This window comes from Schistocerca nitens, chromosome 7, assembly GCF_023898315.1.
Source record: "Schistocerca nitens isolate TAMUIC-IGC-003100 chromosome 7, iqSchNite1.1, whole genome shotgun sequence".
Classification (NCBI taxonomy): Eukaryota; Metazoa; Arthropoda; class Insecta; order Orthoptera; family Acrididae; genus Schistocerca; species Schistocerca nitens.
In genome coordinates, this window is record NC_064620.1 from 387,741,296 (window position 1) to 387,757,850 (window position 16,555).

General features: G+C 37.8%; 2 protein-coding genes across 2 annotated transcripts in view; both read left to right on the forward strand.

Annotated features, from left to right (window-relative positions):
• Positions 1-568: 568 nt before the first annotated feature.
• Positions 569-1,037, forward strand: LOC126195655 (uncharacterized). The gene is made up of 2 exons (XM_049934279.1): positions 569-635; positions 676-1,037. The coding sequence occupies exons 1-2, from the start codon at positions 569-571 to the stop codon at positions 1,035-1,037; spliced, it is 429 nt and encodes a 142-aa protein (XP_049790236.1).
• Positions 1,038-12,969: 11,932 nt separating this feature from the next.
• The window catches only part of LOC126195272 (xylulose kinase-like), a 152,492-nt gene continuing 148,906 nt past the window's right edge, over positions 12,970-16,555 (forward strand). Inside the window, exon 1 of the mRNA XM_049933803.1 lies at positions 12,970-13,154. Coding sequence (XP_049789760.1) covers positions 13,110-13,154 — 45 coding nt within the window. The 5' untranslated portion in view covers positions 12,970-13,109. The remainder of the gene's footprint in view (positions 13,155-16,555) is intronic.

Genomic DNA, 16,555 nt, shown 5'->3' on the forward strand with positions numbered 1-16,555 from the left:
CGGCGGCAGGGATACTTTTGAGCTTTCGTCAGTCAATATTGATAGTGACCTGATCAGTTTGTCTAACACTGTTGAACACTTGAGTGTCTGGCATAAAAAATTGTGCCATCACAGCATCATGCATATGAAAGAGTTTTTGTCATGTAAGGGAATGAGCTTCATTGACTCATTGACAACTTTGTCTCTTGTGAAGAATGTTTGGCAGGTAAACAGCATCGCTTGCCTTTCGCTGTCAGTTCCTTGAGAGCTAATGCCCCACTCGAACTGGGTTATGCAGACGTCTATAGACCGATAGAGACACATTTTCTTGGAGGAGCAAGATATTTTTCGCTTTTTAAGGATCTAGTCTGGTTATTACAAAGTATTCTTTATGAAACAGAAGAACTAAGTTAAAGATTTGATTAAGAAGTTTATTGCAACAATTGAGGGAGAAACTGTTCTGAATAGAACTAGTAATGGACTGGAGTTTATGTAAACTGACTTATCTACATTTTTGAATAAAAATGGCATAACCCATCTAAGACACATTGTGTACACACCACAACAAAACGGAAGAGCTGAAAGGGAAATGCACACCTTGGTTGAAACTGCTCGTTCAATGATTTCAGGACCTGAAAATGAAGACATTGAGAAAGGTATAGAAAATTAATGGATCACTTATGTATCCTATGTTAGATTTCACACCATATATTTGCATAACTATAAGTATTCTAAGTAAGTACCAATCACGGGCAAGTCTGGATTTATGGAATGCTTTAAAACGTGTCTTGCGTTACATTAAGGGAACCCTAAAACTGAGTCTGTTATATGCTAGGAATGAAAAGTGTACTGATCCTATAACTGGTTCTGTGGACTCTGATTGTTCTGGTGACAGAGTATACAGAAAGTCCACAAGGGGCTATCTTTTCAAAGTCCAGGATTGTAGTGTTTCATGGGCATCTAAAAAGCAAAGGACAGTGTCTCTGTCATCAACACAATCTGAATTTGTGGCCTTAAACTTGGCAACTAGTAAAGCCTTTTGGCTCAATAATTTGTAACAAAGTCTTTCTGGCAGTAAAAGCGCTGTTGTACTTTTTGAAGACAATAAGCAGCAATAAACCGTTGGAAGAGCCCACAGTTCCAGAATAAACTAAAGCATGTAGTTGTGAAATTTTGTTTGTGAGACTGTCCAATAAGTGAATATTTAATTGTTGAATGTAAGTGATAAATGTCATTGTATTTATATACTCTGTAAATGCATATAAAAGTGTCAATGTATCTGCAAAAATCACTGTATCCAAACTGACAACATCCATACATTGCAAAATGTCTACGGATGGCTAATCAAATAAATAAATAAATAAATAAATAAATAAAAGAAAATGTCTACTAAGAAAGTTATGTTGAAATGCATGAGCACAAATAACCAACAAACTGATTTTCTGACAAAGCTACTAGGTAAAATAAAATTAGGAAAATTTAGAGCCTTGTTAGGACTTACTTAGATCTTATAGCTTGTTTTGTAACATTGATAATTAACATCAACTGAGGGTGTTAATGGTACAATGTTCTTGCTTTAAGAAGCAAAACTGTTTTCCTTTGCTTTGTGTTGTCTTCTTTAGATGCTTTGGCTTTTGCTATTTATTCAGTGTATCTATCGTTGTCTGCTTTTAGTTGTAAGCTGTTACACATTACAATAAACTTTGCACAAACAGGCTTATTTTCGTGCTTCACTTAATGTGCCTGATCACAGTTAATGATGAAGCTACACCAGTATGGAATTAGAGAAACAGCCCTCAGTGTCATAAAGCTATTTTTGCAGAACAGAAACTAAGCAATGGAAGTTTAATAAAAGCAAGGGAAGCACCTAGGGCAACTACAAAACATAGAACATGGTGTGCCATAGGGCGGGATTCTAGAACCACTCGCTTTCCTTATGTAGGTAATTGATTTACACTATAACACAGAATGTGAACTGGCGCTGTTTGTAGATCACGCAACAAGAATAACTGTGAGACTGAGCATACAATGGACTGTAACTAAAAGTTATCAAACATTTGAAATGATCACTGACTGGTTTGAAGTGAGTAGGCAAATTCTCAATTACGAGAGAACTACTGGAGGACTGTTGAAAAACAACAGAAGAAAGAGAGAAATGAATTATTCGAATTGCAGCAGCTAAATGGAACAATTGAAAGTGCAGAATTTTTAGGGATCACTGTAGACATTTGTTTAGGATTAAAAGATCAAGTTGCCAATGTAAGCAATAAATTTAGCCATGCTGTTTTTACAGACAAATTAAGCCACTGATAACTAGAGATGATCAGTGCTTGGCGTTTTTCTCATATTTCTGTGCTATAATGAGCTATGTTGTCGAGACCTGGGGCCACTTGACTGATGCATTTGAAATATTCAAATTACATAAGAGATCATTCAGAATAATAAAAATATCTTAAGGCAAAGAGACAGCTGCAAGCCAATTTTCAAAAAATATAACATTCTAACTTCCTACAGTTTGTACACATACAAAATTCTGATCCTTACTTGGGATTATAAAGATAAATTCAATAAAAATGAAGGTATATAGCACCACTAGAAATTGCTTGAAATTGAGAATTCCACAGCATAACATAACATAACAGAAGCAGTGATTACCTGACAGCAAAGTTTTCAGTTCTGTATCCACACATCACTAATGCCAAATCGAAAGTTAAGTTGAAACATTTGATCTAACTTCTAACACTGATAACCCCTTTGTATTCAATCAGAGAATTTCTTTCACATGAAAACAACTGAATTAAACAGACAGAGTAATGAAGTAAAAATGTACACAGGAAGAGATAGCTAGCCATCACAGGCGCTGCAGAGCACACACTGCTTCCACAAACTGCCTCCATTCCTTCCTGTTTTGTGCCTGGTTCCGCCAGGTGTCTAAAATCCCCAGGGTTGCTAGGTCATTCGTCAGGTCGTCCATCCAGAGCTGTTAACGGCGTAGTGTAATGGTCAAGAGTATTGCTTACGAAACAGGTGAACTGGGATCGATCCCAGGTGCTTCTTAAAACTGAAGTAAATAGCATGTTCGACAGTTTCTACAATGTATACCTTCACTACTTTCATATAGCGTTTCCAATGAAAAAAAGGAGGATTGAGATAGTAAAAAATAAATGTTGGGTAACGAAAGGCATTATAACTTCCCGTAGAAAGAAAAAAATTCTTCACTGTCTTATTAAGCACAGAAATACTACTCCAGAAATTATGTGAAAAAATACAACCAAATATTCAGCAAGGTAATAAAAGAAGCCAAAAAACGAAAAAATGATGAGTACATCTCAAATGCAAACAATAAAATGAAAGCTGTATGGAAGGTTATTAGAGCAGAAACTGGTACAGAACAGTCAACTTCGCAAAATATCTCACTTCAAATTGAAAATAACAGACACTCAGATCCAAAAGAGGTAGCTGAAAAGGTTAACATGTACTTTACTAGTATAGCAAAGCAGTTAATCGAAAATCAGCATGACGATGGACCTACATGCCTACCAAATTATTTAAATGCTAGTGTTAAGTCTATGTTCCTTCAAACAGTCACGGAAACAGAGGTGAAACAAATAATAAGGTCACTCAAAAACAAATATTCATGTGGACTGGATGGTGTGCCAGACTATGTCTTTAAAAAGTCATCCGATAATGTATTAAAACCTCTAATATATATATTAAACAACTCCTTATCAACTGGAATCTTTCTCAATAGCCTTAAAACAGCTAAAGTAACTCCACTGTTCAAAAAAGCGACTCTGAAAATGTAAATAATTATCGTCCAGTATCCCATCTCAGTGTTTTATCCAAAATTTTTGAGAAAATTTTCTACAATAGACTACTAAGCTAGATTAAAAAAAAATTCATTACTATCAGCAAATCAACATGGATTCAGTAAATCAAAGTCTACAACAACAGCTATGTATGAGTACATAGGAGCTGTGCTTAAAGCACTGGATTACAGAAAAAATGCTACTGGTATCTTTCTGGACCTTTCAAAAACTTTCGACATAATTGACCATGACTTCCTCATTCACAAATTAGATCAAAAAGGTGTCCGAGGAATCCCAAATCAGTGGATAAGATCTTACCTAGAAAACAGGCAGCAAGTGGTGGTTTTAAGGCATGATGACATTTCAGTACAAGGAAATATTATCACAACAACACATGTCTCCAGTAAATCAACAATAAAGTACGGAGTGCCACAAGGTTCTGTCCTAGGACATCTACTGTTCCTCCTTTATACTGATGATATAAATGACTTTATTAAATTCGGAAAACTAATGTTATTTGCTGATGACACCAGCATATTAATGACAGCTGCTGCCGAAATCTCATTGGAAGTAGCAACGTCCCATATTACTAGCTGGTATAAAAAAATTAAATAATAATAAATAAAGAAAAAACTGTTGTTACAGTACCATACCTGGAAAATACGTTACTGAACTCGGTTACTGACACAAAGGTTCTAGGCCTATGGGTACAGGATAATTTAAAATGGGACTGTCATATAAATGAACTTAAGAAAAAAACTTTCAATAGCGTGTTATGCTCTGCGTGTCTTAAATAAAAGTGCAAGCAAGTCTACAGTTATTCAGGCGTATTATGCATAGTTCCATGCACTACTTCGATATGGGCTAATCTTCTGGAGAAATTCAGCCACCAGCATGAAGGTCTTTAGGATGCAGAAAAGAGCAATCAGGGCTATCTGCAACCTAAGAAAACTGGAAACATGTAGACCACATTTCATCCAGATGAAAATAATGAGCCTTTACATATATGATTGTATCCTGTTCGCAAATGACTATCTTTTAAACCAAACTGGACATCTTCAACAAAATAAGCATATACACAGTCACAACACAAGAAACACAAATAATATTCACATGTCACCGTGTAGAACAGCACTGTACCAAAAAAGTGTATCACGGATAACAGTTCAGCTATATAACAGCCTACCCAGTGATTTACAATCGCAGCAACATAAATTTTTTTTAAACATAATCTTAAGTCATTTCTAGTGGAAAAAATGTTTTTACTCTGTAAAAGAATTTTTAAGTTACAAAAAATAGCCTTGTAAACAATGATTATGTAATAATGGTTAAATTCAAATTGCTATATTTGTCACTTGTAATTTATGATTGTTATCTGTAATTAATTTTGTCATGCTCTCTCTCTCTCTCTTTCTCTATCTGTCTGTGTGTGTGTGTGTGTGTGTGTGTGTGTGTGTGTGTGTGTGTGTGTTTCTGCTCCTTTCGCAATTTTGACTTTTCCTATATTCAATGTACTGTTTAAGGATGTAATGAATCAAATGGACCAATAAATACACTCCTGGAAATGGAAAAAAGAACACATTGACACCGGTGTGTCAGACCCACCATACTTGCTCCAGACACTGCGAGAGGGCTGTACAAGCAATGATCACACGCACGGCACAGCGGACACACCAGGAACCGCGGTGTTGGCCGTCGAACGGCGCTAGCTGCGCAGCATTTGTGCACCGCCGCCGTCAGTGTCAGCCAGTTTGCCGTGGCATACGGAGCTCCATCGCAGTCTTTAACACTGGTAGCATGCCGCGACAGCGTGGACGTGAACCGTATGTGCAGTTGACGGACTTTGAGCGAGGGCGTATAGTGGGCATGCGGGAGGCCGGGTGGACGTACCGCCGAATTGCTCAACATGTGGGGCGTGAGGTCTCCACAGTACATCGATGTTGTCGCCAGTGGTCGGCGGAAGGTGCACGTGCCCGTCGACCTGGGACCGGACCGCAGCGACGCACGGATGCACGCCAAGACCGTAGGATCCTACGCAGTGCCGTAGGGGACCGCACCGCCACTTCCCAGCAAATTAGGGACACTGTTGCTCCTGGGGTATCGGCGAGGACCATTCGCAACCGTCTCCATGAAGCTGGGCTACGGTCCCGCACACCGTTAGGCCGTCTTCCGCTCACGCCCCAACATCGTGCAGCCCGCCTCCAGTGGTGTCGCGACAGGCGTGAATGGAGGGACGAATGGAGACGTGTCGTCTTCAGCGATGAGAGTCGCTTCTGCCTTGGTGCCAATGATAGTCGTATGCGTGTTTGGCGCCGTGCAGGTGAGCGCCACAATCAGGACTGCATACGACCGAGGCACACAGGGCCAACACCCGGCATCATGGTGTGGGGAGCGATCTCCTACACTGGCCGTACACCACTGGTGATCGTCGAGGGGACACTGAATAGTGCACGGTACATCCAAACCGTCATCGAACCCATCGTTCTACCATTCCTAGACCGGCAAGGGAACGTGCTGTTCCAACAGGACAATGCACGTCCGCATGCATCCCGTGCCTCCCAACGTGCTCTAGAAGGTGTAAGTCAACTACCCTGGCCAGCAAGATCTCCGGATCTGTCCCCCATTGAGCATGTTTGGGACTGGATGAAGCGTCGTCTCACGCGGTCTGCACGTCCAGCACGAACGCTGGTCCAACTGAGGCGCCAGGTGGAAATGGCATGGCAAGCCGTTCCACAGGACTACATCCAGGATCTCTACGATCGTCTCCATGGGAGAATAGCAGCCTGCATTGCTGCGATAGGTGGATATACACTGTACTAGCGCCGACATTGTGCATGCTCTGTTGCCTGTGTCTATGTGCCTGTGGTTCTGTCAGTGTGATCATGTGATGTATCTGACCCCAGGAATGTGTCAATGAAGTTTCCCCTTCCTGGGACAATGAATTCACGGTGTTCTTATTTCAATTTCCAGGAGTGTAAATGAAAATGAATGAATGAATGCCTTGGTCGACCAATTCGGCGTTTGGTGTTTGGTTTCCCTGTAGTGTCATCTTTGCCTGTCTTCCATCTGGCATACAGGCTACACGGTCCACCCATTGTATTCTTTTGCTCTTTATCTTCTGTTGGATAATTGGTTGCCACATCAGAAGGTAGATTTCCTCGTTTTTCCTCCTCCATTCTCCATTATCTAAAACTGGTCCCTATATCTCCCTCATTACTCTTATTTCAAATATTAATAGTTTTTCCTTTTCTCACTTAGTCGTACTCCATGTTTCTGAACTGTACATTACTGCCGGGCATATAATTGTGCTGTAAATTTTCATCTTAGTGTCCACTGAAATAGATTTAGAGCCGAGCATCTCTCTGAGGGAATGCATGCTTTGCTCTCTTCTTGTGTGTGGATGGATATACAGGAAGAGAAAAAAATGAAAAGTAAAATGAGGCAACTTCTTAACAGCATTTTTGTATCTAACTGTTGTAACTTTGGTACAATATTATTGCTTTTAATTTTTTTGTTAATGTAAAGAAAACTTGAGCTATAATATTTGTGCCTTGTATGACTGTCATATCCAAAATGATGTTACCATAGCACAGAATTATAGCTACTAGATTTCTTTCTTTCATTTATTTATTTAGAATACATATGCCTTACGAAATCTTTTTGGCTTACTGTATCTAGAATTAAAATCGAGAGAGAAGTATTGTGGCTAAAATTTATTAGTTATCTAAACAAATCTACTGATTAATCTGGTAAGGCTAATGTTCACTAATTTAAAATCTGACAAAGAAAGTATGTACCTGGATATGCTCAATAGATGTACGTCATTAGTTGGTAAATAAAAAAGTAAGTAATGGCAAAGGTAGGTAACAGAACACGTTGTAAATCTTTCTTTATAAGTATAATAGTAATTAATTTATATGTACCCGTCAATATACACTCTTGCTGAACCACCTAATTTAATTGCCACAAATCGAAGACACGTTTATTATACCAGAACATGTACTGTTTTGCTTTCAGCAAAAAACATAGATTTGTAAAAAGTAATAAAGGCCATGTGTAAATGTCAGTCAAAGTGTATAACAAATTGCCTTGACGAGCCCCAAACATAACAAATAAATTATTTAAGAATAAGTTTCACAGCTACCACAGCTCTTGTTTATCATTACTAACATTGTTCCGTTCTGACCACTGAACTTACCTTATATATTGAGTTATTGTTTCAGACTCCCCTGTGCAACAATTTGCCTGAGCTTATAACATTTGCGCAGACCGATTGTAGCGAGTGGACTTGAATTTTGCGCAATGAGTTGTGGGCAGACCGAAGAGACTGAAATTATTTTTACTAGCCATCAGAAATTAATAGGATTCAGGGATAGAATGTATGGTATTCTGTATCTTTTTGATTCAAAATTGGAAGCTGGAGTTCCAGGTTTAAGCAAAATTCCTCAAATCTGTGGGCACAAAGCGTATAATGAGGACAGGAAACCGCTGCAAATCTCACACGTGAAACGTGAAGACAGCTGTTCGTTCCATTCGGAGTTTCTCCCATGTGCTTGAACACTGAATTGTGAAACGACTAATAAGCGCCAGTGTACAAGAGATTTTGTTACTGAATTTACTGAAATATACAGGATTTAGTCGTTCTGAAAAGTTAAGAGCAAGGAGATCACATAAAAAGGCAGCAGCTTATGATTAGTGTACACTTGAGTTACCCAATGGCAGGCAACGAAACGGCTAAAAAATGTCGATCAGAACATTTTATCAAAGAGTTCCAATATGCCTAAGATGGCGGAGATGTTGTGTGTACAAGTGAGTAGTGTTCCTGCGAAAAACGAAAATAATATCGGTAAAAGTACAGTGTGTGTGAATTGTAAGGACGAAATTATTAAGTTAAATGAGTGTATTTCTAGCCTTCAGCAAATCGTCAGTGTATTGAGTAGTGAGATGTCAGAACTTCGAAAAGAAATAAGTGTGTCATTAGTCAAACAAAAGACCAGTTCTCTTCCGCAAAAAAACTCTAACGAGTGGACAAATATACCATATAAAAACAGAGGTGTGAATACGGAAGCATTACCAGGGAGTAAAAACACCAAGCAGTTAGCGGTTAAAAACAAATTTCAAGTTCTTTCCGTGCGTGAAGAGGCGGATTTAGGCCTAACATCGGTAAGGGAACATGAACTTTTGAACAAACTTTGTAATCAGAATGGTGATACAGGCTCTGAGTTCAGCATTAACGCAAACAATGAAGGTGCGAAATTGAGCATGCCATCTATTGTACATAACAATGGGACATCTATTGCACGTAGTAATGAGAAAGACACTATCAATCAAAACGTACAACAGTGCAAAGACGAAAGTAATGTATTATTTTTAACGGACAGTCACGGCAGAAAAATGACGAGACTATTCAGAGAAAACACGAAATACGACGCAACAGGTTTTGTGAAGCCAAAAGCAACAGCAATAAACATTATTGGTGTTGATTTACAAGACAAAATGTCGGGAAAAAATGACTATGTCGTGTGTATAGCGGGTGCAAATGATGTTGCGAAAAACAAAGCAAATAACTGTCTCTCTGAACTAAAGAAATTCCTGGAACGCAGTAAACAAAAAATACAATAGTTGCAACATTACCACACAGATATGATCTAATGTATCACTCATGTGTAAATAAAGAAATTCGTAAAACTAACACTAAAATAAAACAGATGCGTTCTTTGTTTGGAAAATGCAGCGTCCATATAGGCAAATTGGACAGATGCCAGCATACCAAACACGGAATGCATCTAAATAATGAAGGAAAAAACTTTGTATGTAAAATGATAAATGAAATCATTGCGAACAGAAAAATTCCATGTACCGGTATGGGACCAGTCTCAGCAAAAGACAAAGAAGCATCCTCAAAAGGAGCAGAATCGTCAGTGGCGGAACCAACAGCTAAAACAACATATTCAGCGGTAACTATTGCCTGTCCTACATGCAACAGAAAACAAACTCAGCGTTTTTTATGGTGCGTAACACGAGAGATGAGGATTCAAAGTTGCGTGAAGCATCTCTCTCGTGTGTTCAATATGAGTTTTCCACACCTCAAGCAATACTATCAATTAATGTACTGAAAAAAGGCACTCCTAGCAAACATCTCGCAAATGCAGAGGTGAGAAAAAATCTAACTTTGTCTTTATTCCACCAAAATATGTGTAGCCTCAAGAATAAAATAGACCAGTTGCTAATAAATTTAAAAGACGAGTGTGAAAGTGAGTCTGATATACTGTGTTTCTCAGAACATCACGTTATGAGTGGGATCTACATGATACAGATTGAGAACTTTAGTTTAGCTACTCATTACTGTAGATCTGTTATGGAAAAAGGTGATGTTGCAATATTTATAAAAATAATATAGTGTATAAATCCATAGATTTAAGCAAATACTGTGATGAACAACATTTTGAGGTGTGTGGCATTGAGTTAACAGCAGACAGTGCAACTGTTATTGTTCTGGCTGTTTACAGGGCACCTGCTGGAAATCTAAATGTATTTCTAAGACAAACTGAATCACTTCTGGCCCACCTATGTAGGAAAACTAAATCTATCATTGTTATGGGTGACTTCAATGTGGACCTTTTAACAGAAAATAGAAACAAGACAGATTTTGAACATTTAATGTACTGTTACAATTTAGTACCAGTGGTGGACACTCCAACTAGAGTAACTGCCAGCTCTAGCACTTTAATAGATAATGTAATTTTAGATAAGGATATTTGCAATTATTTAACCATGAAAAATATTATAAATGGTCTCTCTGATCATGAAGGGCAATTCCTCACTCTAAACCAAATGAATGTACAAAGAAAGAAAATTTCATTTGGAAAACATTTAGGATTATAAACAGACACACCACTGAAACCTTTAATCAGCAATTACGGCTTGTGGACTGGTCTCCTGTATATGCTACAGTTGATGTTAATTCAAAATTTAATATATTTATCAATGCAGTTACAAGCCTTTTTGAAGAAGCATTTCCTAAAAAATCAGTGAGAGAAAACCTGTTCAAATCTGGAAACAAGCCTTGGATTACTAAAGGCATCAAAATCTCTTGTAAAACAAGAAGAGAACTATATGCTGCAGCCAGGAGTTCAAATGATAACAGTAGGATTACACAACATAAAATCTACTTATTGATAATTCAGTAGATAAGCTTGAGGTAACGGCAAATAAGGTTTTAAATGAAACGGTGAACTGGTTCAACATTAATGGTCTTATTTTAAATTACTGTAAAACAAACTACATTCAGTTCCACAAAACATCCAAAGATGAGGAAATATTTGTAAAGGTAGGTGAGCAGACAATATCCAGGGTAGATTCCTCAAAATACCTGGGCTTGCATATTGATAGCAAACTGAATTGGTTTAACCACATCGTGGATCTGTGCAAAAGACTAAGTTCAGCAACATACGCATTGCGCATTGTTTCTTCTTATAGAAATATGGAAACCATGAAGTCAGCGTATTATGGTTACTTTCATGCAATTATGGCATTTGGAATTATATTTTGGGGAAATCAGCCACTGGCTAAAAAAGTATTGTGTGTACAAAAGGGAGCCATAAGGATCATGTGTCGAGTCCATCCCAGAGCCACATGCAGGAATCTTTTTAAGAAGCTTGAAATACTTACATCCACTGCGCAATATATATTCTCATTGATGTGCTTTATAAGGATAGAAAAATCCATTTTTAAGCTGTATAGTGCATATCACAGTCACAATACTAGAAGGAAACATGATATCCACTATGAACAGCCAAATCTAAGTATGGTGCAGAAAGGAGTCCATTTCAGTGGCTGTAAGATTTTTTAACGCCCTCCCTTCAAGAATTAAGTGTTTGGAAGATGATGATCTCCTGTTTAAAAAAATCTTAAGGCAGTTGCTATTGCAAGGATCATTTTATACATAGAAGAGTTCCTGAACTACAGTGTTTAACATCTCTTGTATTGTAAATTGCAAATGTATGCCCAAATTTGTATTTGTAATACCGAATATTTTTATTGTAAACATATATTTATTTCTCTGTAACACTTATTATTTTGTAATCTTTATCTCTCTCTAAAATGTATTTTTGTTGTGGGACCTAAGTTACTGTTTACTGTTTTTTGTTTTGTAATCTCTATCTATATCTAAAATGTATTTTTTTTTTGTAGTGGAACCTAAGTTACTGTTTACTGTTTTTGGTTTGTTTTATGTATTACCATAAATTCTGGTCAAAAGCTTGTAAAATTGACACGTTCCATATCCTGTGATACTGTCACAACATGGATCACCGGAACAAGAGATAAATAAATGTGTAACCCACCTAGAGCCGGAGGCAACCAAGAATGGTTTGGATCTCCATTGTTTTCTGATCTTTTCAAAAATACCGAGGACATTTAAGGAAGAAAAGAGAGGGCAAGAGCAGAGGAAATGGAATGTGAGAAGTTGCATCGTCGGTAGATATTTGTATATCTCTATGGCCTTTCGTAAATAATTTTTCTGGACATCAGGTTCGTTCTATGATGCGCAAAGTAAATAAATGTGTGCAAATTGCCTGCACAGACATCGGCGCATACAGATCGTTGCGTATGTACCGGACTTTTGACCCTGATGGGGCTTTGGGTACACTTCCTATATCACTGGCGGATTTTGTAGCATTATCTGCAGGTGGTAGGCGCTTTTATTTCTGCTTGTTGAAGACTGCAGTCCTGCCTCCTTTTTTAAGCCATTGCTTGGTTAAGGTCTTTAGATAATGTGGGTAGAAGGCTTTGCAAATTGTGCTTCTGTTTTCCGTCAAATAACCACTAAAGAAAAATTATACCCGACGAAAATTTTTCTTATCCTAAGTAAAAGTTTCCGAACGAGACATAGTACGGCAATAACATTTAGAACATTTTAGAAACCGCGTGTGGACCGAAGGATAATTCGTAGAAGTCGATAAAATATAGGTTAATGATGCCGTTTGTGTGTCATGCTATTAAGTGTGGCAATTTTATTAAATTTTAAAGATAAGGCTGTTTCCTGCGTACATCTTCAAGCAGAATAGCTCGAGGAATTCTTACTGAAAAAGGTCTTCGCAAGGTTCCTTCAAGAAACAGTTTTCGTCTTTTCAGTTATGCTAATCTGGATATGTGGGTTACATCACTCTGAACTGTTGACACTGCATTAATCGCCTGCTTATCACTTTCGTTCCGAATCCAGCTCCTGTAATAGTGGGGGAAGTAGTAATAAGTGGCTTAGTTGGTGCACAGCTGACGCCTACACGCACAGTTAGCGGCTGTGTACCAACAACGTCTGACATGGAGAGTAACTCGTACCTGGGGATTGATTTAAGCACACAACAGGTGATGAACATTGGTTTTGAAATGGCACATGTCTTTGAAAGTGGGTTCCTAATTAATGTGCACGGTAAATGATATTTTATTGTGTTCACGGAGGTTTCTCACAACGTTGTTACGCGCACGGCAATGTCATTTAATGTGGCATGTCAGACGAAAACACACAATCCCACACAATTTTTGTAGTTATATGACGAGGCATGTTCGCCAAAGAAAGAAATCGATATCGAGTAGTAAAATTGTAATAGGTTAGGTTGTTTTGGCACTGAATATTGTCCATTTTCGAATAATAAGCTTGTGGGGTTGTCATAGCGATTTCAGTAATATCCCAGTTTGTTTGACAGGTGACAACTGTGGTAGTGTCATCAAAATGCGGTACCTTATATTAAATCATATCTGCATGAATTTGTCATTTTCATCTCGTTTGTAAACGAGTTCTTAGCAGATTTTTATTCACTTAATATGTGGATCCACCGTTTATTGGCAAAAAAAAAGACATAATACAAATGTTTCGGTTTCTAAATACATGAATATTACGTATAGGTAATTCACGTCAGTGGACTACCATTATCAGCTTGCGGCCCCACATAAGAAAGCATTTATCAGTAATCCAAGATCCTGGAGAAATGTCCTTAAAGCAGACTATGATAGCTACTCGAGGCTGTTAATGCATTTTATTTTGTATATTATCCATGTTGTCATTTGTATGGCGCAGAACTGTTATGTGAGCCATAAATGTAAATAATTAACATTTCATGTAAGACTTCGAAATACACAAAAGGGGTGCAGATACGATATGTTATCAACAGAAGCACAAAACATTGAAAGTATATAGAAACAAACACCTCTGAAGACCAGCTTAAAGAAAAAGGAAGTTACACAACAGAAGAATTTAAGACATACATGATATGATCCTGTCACCTTTATTACTAATTCTATGTCATTCACCAGCCATTGCCAGACAGACAACATCAAGTTTGAAATAATATATAATACATAAAATCAATAAAACATTGCTGTTGGAACTGTAATATTAAAATGGGTAGTGTAAAAACAAAGAGAATATGACAGTCAATACAGTACTAGAACACAGTACAAGAACTAAGTCAGCATTGTTCCCAGGTCATGGCCAAGCAGATTGCATCACATTTTATCGCTACTAAAACTAAGATAACAGACAAAAAGCATTGCATAACACAAATGTTATAAACAATGCTTATAAACAACTATTTGCAGGTCTTAGATGTTTCCAGTTCGTAGATTCACATGTTTTGTATCATGTTGACCATTCTAAAATTGCACTTGGAGAGAAAAATTCATTTACAGAATATAGGCCTAGTGGCTGATGGTTGATATCAGTCTAGCTCTACAGGTCTGCTGAGGGAAATCTGTCCAGTGTTTTACTTAGGCAGCAGCTTAGAATATCGGTGTTGGCGTTAGTTAATGTGTCATAGTTGTGAATTTTTTCTCTCTTGCTGTAGGATCCTTGATTTCCTTTTATATAGACGAGAGAATTGAAAACGTATTGGATAAATATTGTCATTATTCCCATCTGCTTGAAAATGGGACTGCAGTGGTCAAATTTCTTGCTGGAAGATGTTATTCTTACAGCCTTCTCTTGTAGGAGCAATATGTTTTTACTTCCAGTAGAGTGTCCATATGTAATGTGACTGTGGAACGTTGCATAATATATTGTGATTAAGTACTGATCTGTTATCAGGAATTTGTGCATCCTGACAAGGTAAATTACTCTTGAGTGCTTAGAACACACACATGCGGTGTGTTTGGTCCACAGCAGCTTATTGTCAGTTGTGATTCCCAGGGTTTGAAATTATCAACATTCACTATGAGTCCACAGTCACCAAGACTGCATATTTCCTGGGCTCTATCTTCATTTAATTTAATTTTGTTTGTTTTGTACCACTTTTTGCTACTTCAAACAAAATATCAGCATCCTTTAGTGCCTCAGATGAATTTCTACCCTTAGTCATTAATGTTGTATAATCTGCAAAAAGCAGGGTAGAGCCATCACAACTTAAGTCATTGACAGGCATAAGAAAAGAGCAGAAGGCTAAGCATGGAGCCCTGCGGTACATCCTGTTCACATGCCACCTCATGAGACATTGCTCCCTGGCTGCAAACACTCTGCTGTCTTGTCTCCTAGATAAGACAGAATCTCAAAAATGACACCCTTTATACCATAAGCTTTTAATTTTTCCAGGAGTATCTTACAAGAGGTGCCATCAAATGCCTTGCTTAGATCTCAAAGAATTAAAGCCTTGCAGTTCTTTTCATCAAATGCTTCCATTATCTTTGTTATTACATCAAGCGTTGCAGTAAATGTAGATTTCCCTCTTCTAAATCCATGTTGTCTATCCAGGAAATGGTTGCTGTCTTCGAAATAACATAGTGGTTGGGTTTTCATTATAATTTCAATCACTTTTGCTATTATAGGTATTATAGAAATTGATGTCTAACTGGATGGATTGCTAGCATCACCTTTTATATACAAAGGCACTGTCTTTGCCAGTTTTAAGAAGTCTGAAAAAGCACCAACCTCAAGTGAGTGGTTAATAACAGGAGCCAAAGGTTTAGCAATATCAGATACAGCACATGATTTTCCGTATGAATGTGTGTTAACAGAGTATTTTTAAAACTTTTCTAGATTTCCGCTATATGCTCTGGAAGCACTTCCACCTGGTCAAGGTGCAGCTATTGCTATTGCTCATGCTTATATTGTTTGTAATATCAATTTCTTAATCTAGTCCTTCAGCTGCATTATTCCCATCAACATCAGTAAAATATTTGTTAACAATCACCAGGACTGGGGTTGTGGGTCTTTTTCTGTGCTTGTTAAGTTCCCAGACTGCTTTGCGTGGTTTGGGAGCTTCAGAAATGAACCAGACATTATGTGCCTTCTTGGCTACTTCTACTTCCTTTCTGTAGATTTGTGCAGCTTTGAGATAACAACAATGAAACATATCTTTTGCCCAGGCATATGTTGCTGTTGAACTTGGTCATTTATTTAGCAGCAGAACAACATACTTTGTGTTCCAGCTTGGGGGTGTACCATGCTTTGTCTCTGTGTATTTCTTTTCTGTTTAGTAGTTTATCTATCTAAGGGATTCCTTATGGTTACTGATGGGAAACAGTTGTCGAGATTTATTTTGAGGATCTGGAAGATGCATTTAATAATATGAATAATTCTCTCCACACTCAGTGCTTACATGTTTCGTTTATACATCTTGCCACAACTGCATGACGCCCACACTGCTGCAAGTAATCAATATATATATATACCATCTGATGAACCATTGCTAGGTGGTTCAAAACTGGTAATGAGATAATAAAAACTGAAGAACAATGCCAAAGGTGACTCGATGCAGTAATTTTAAGAAACCCTTAAA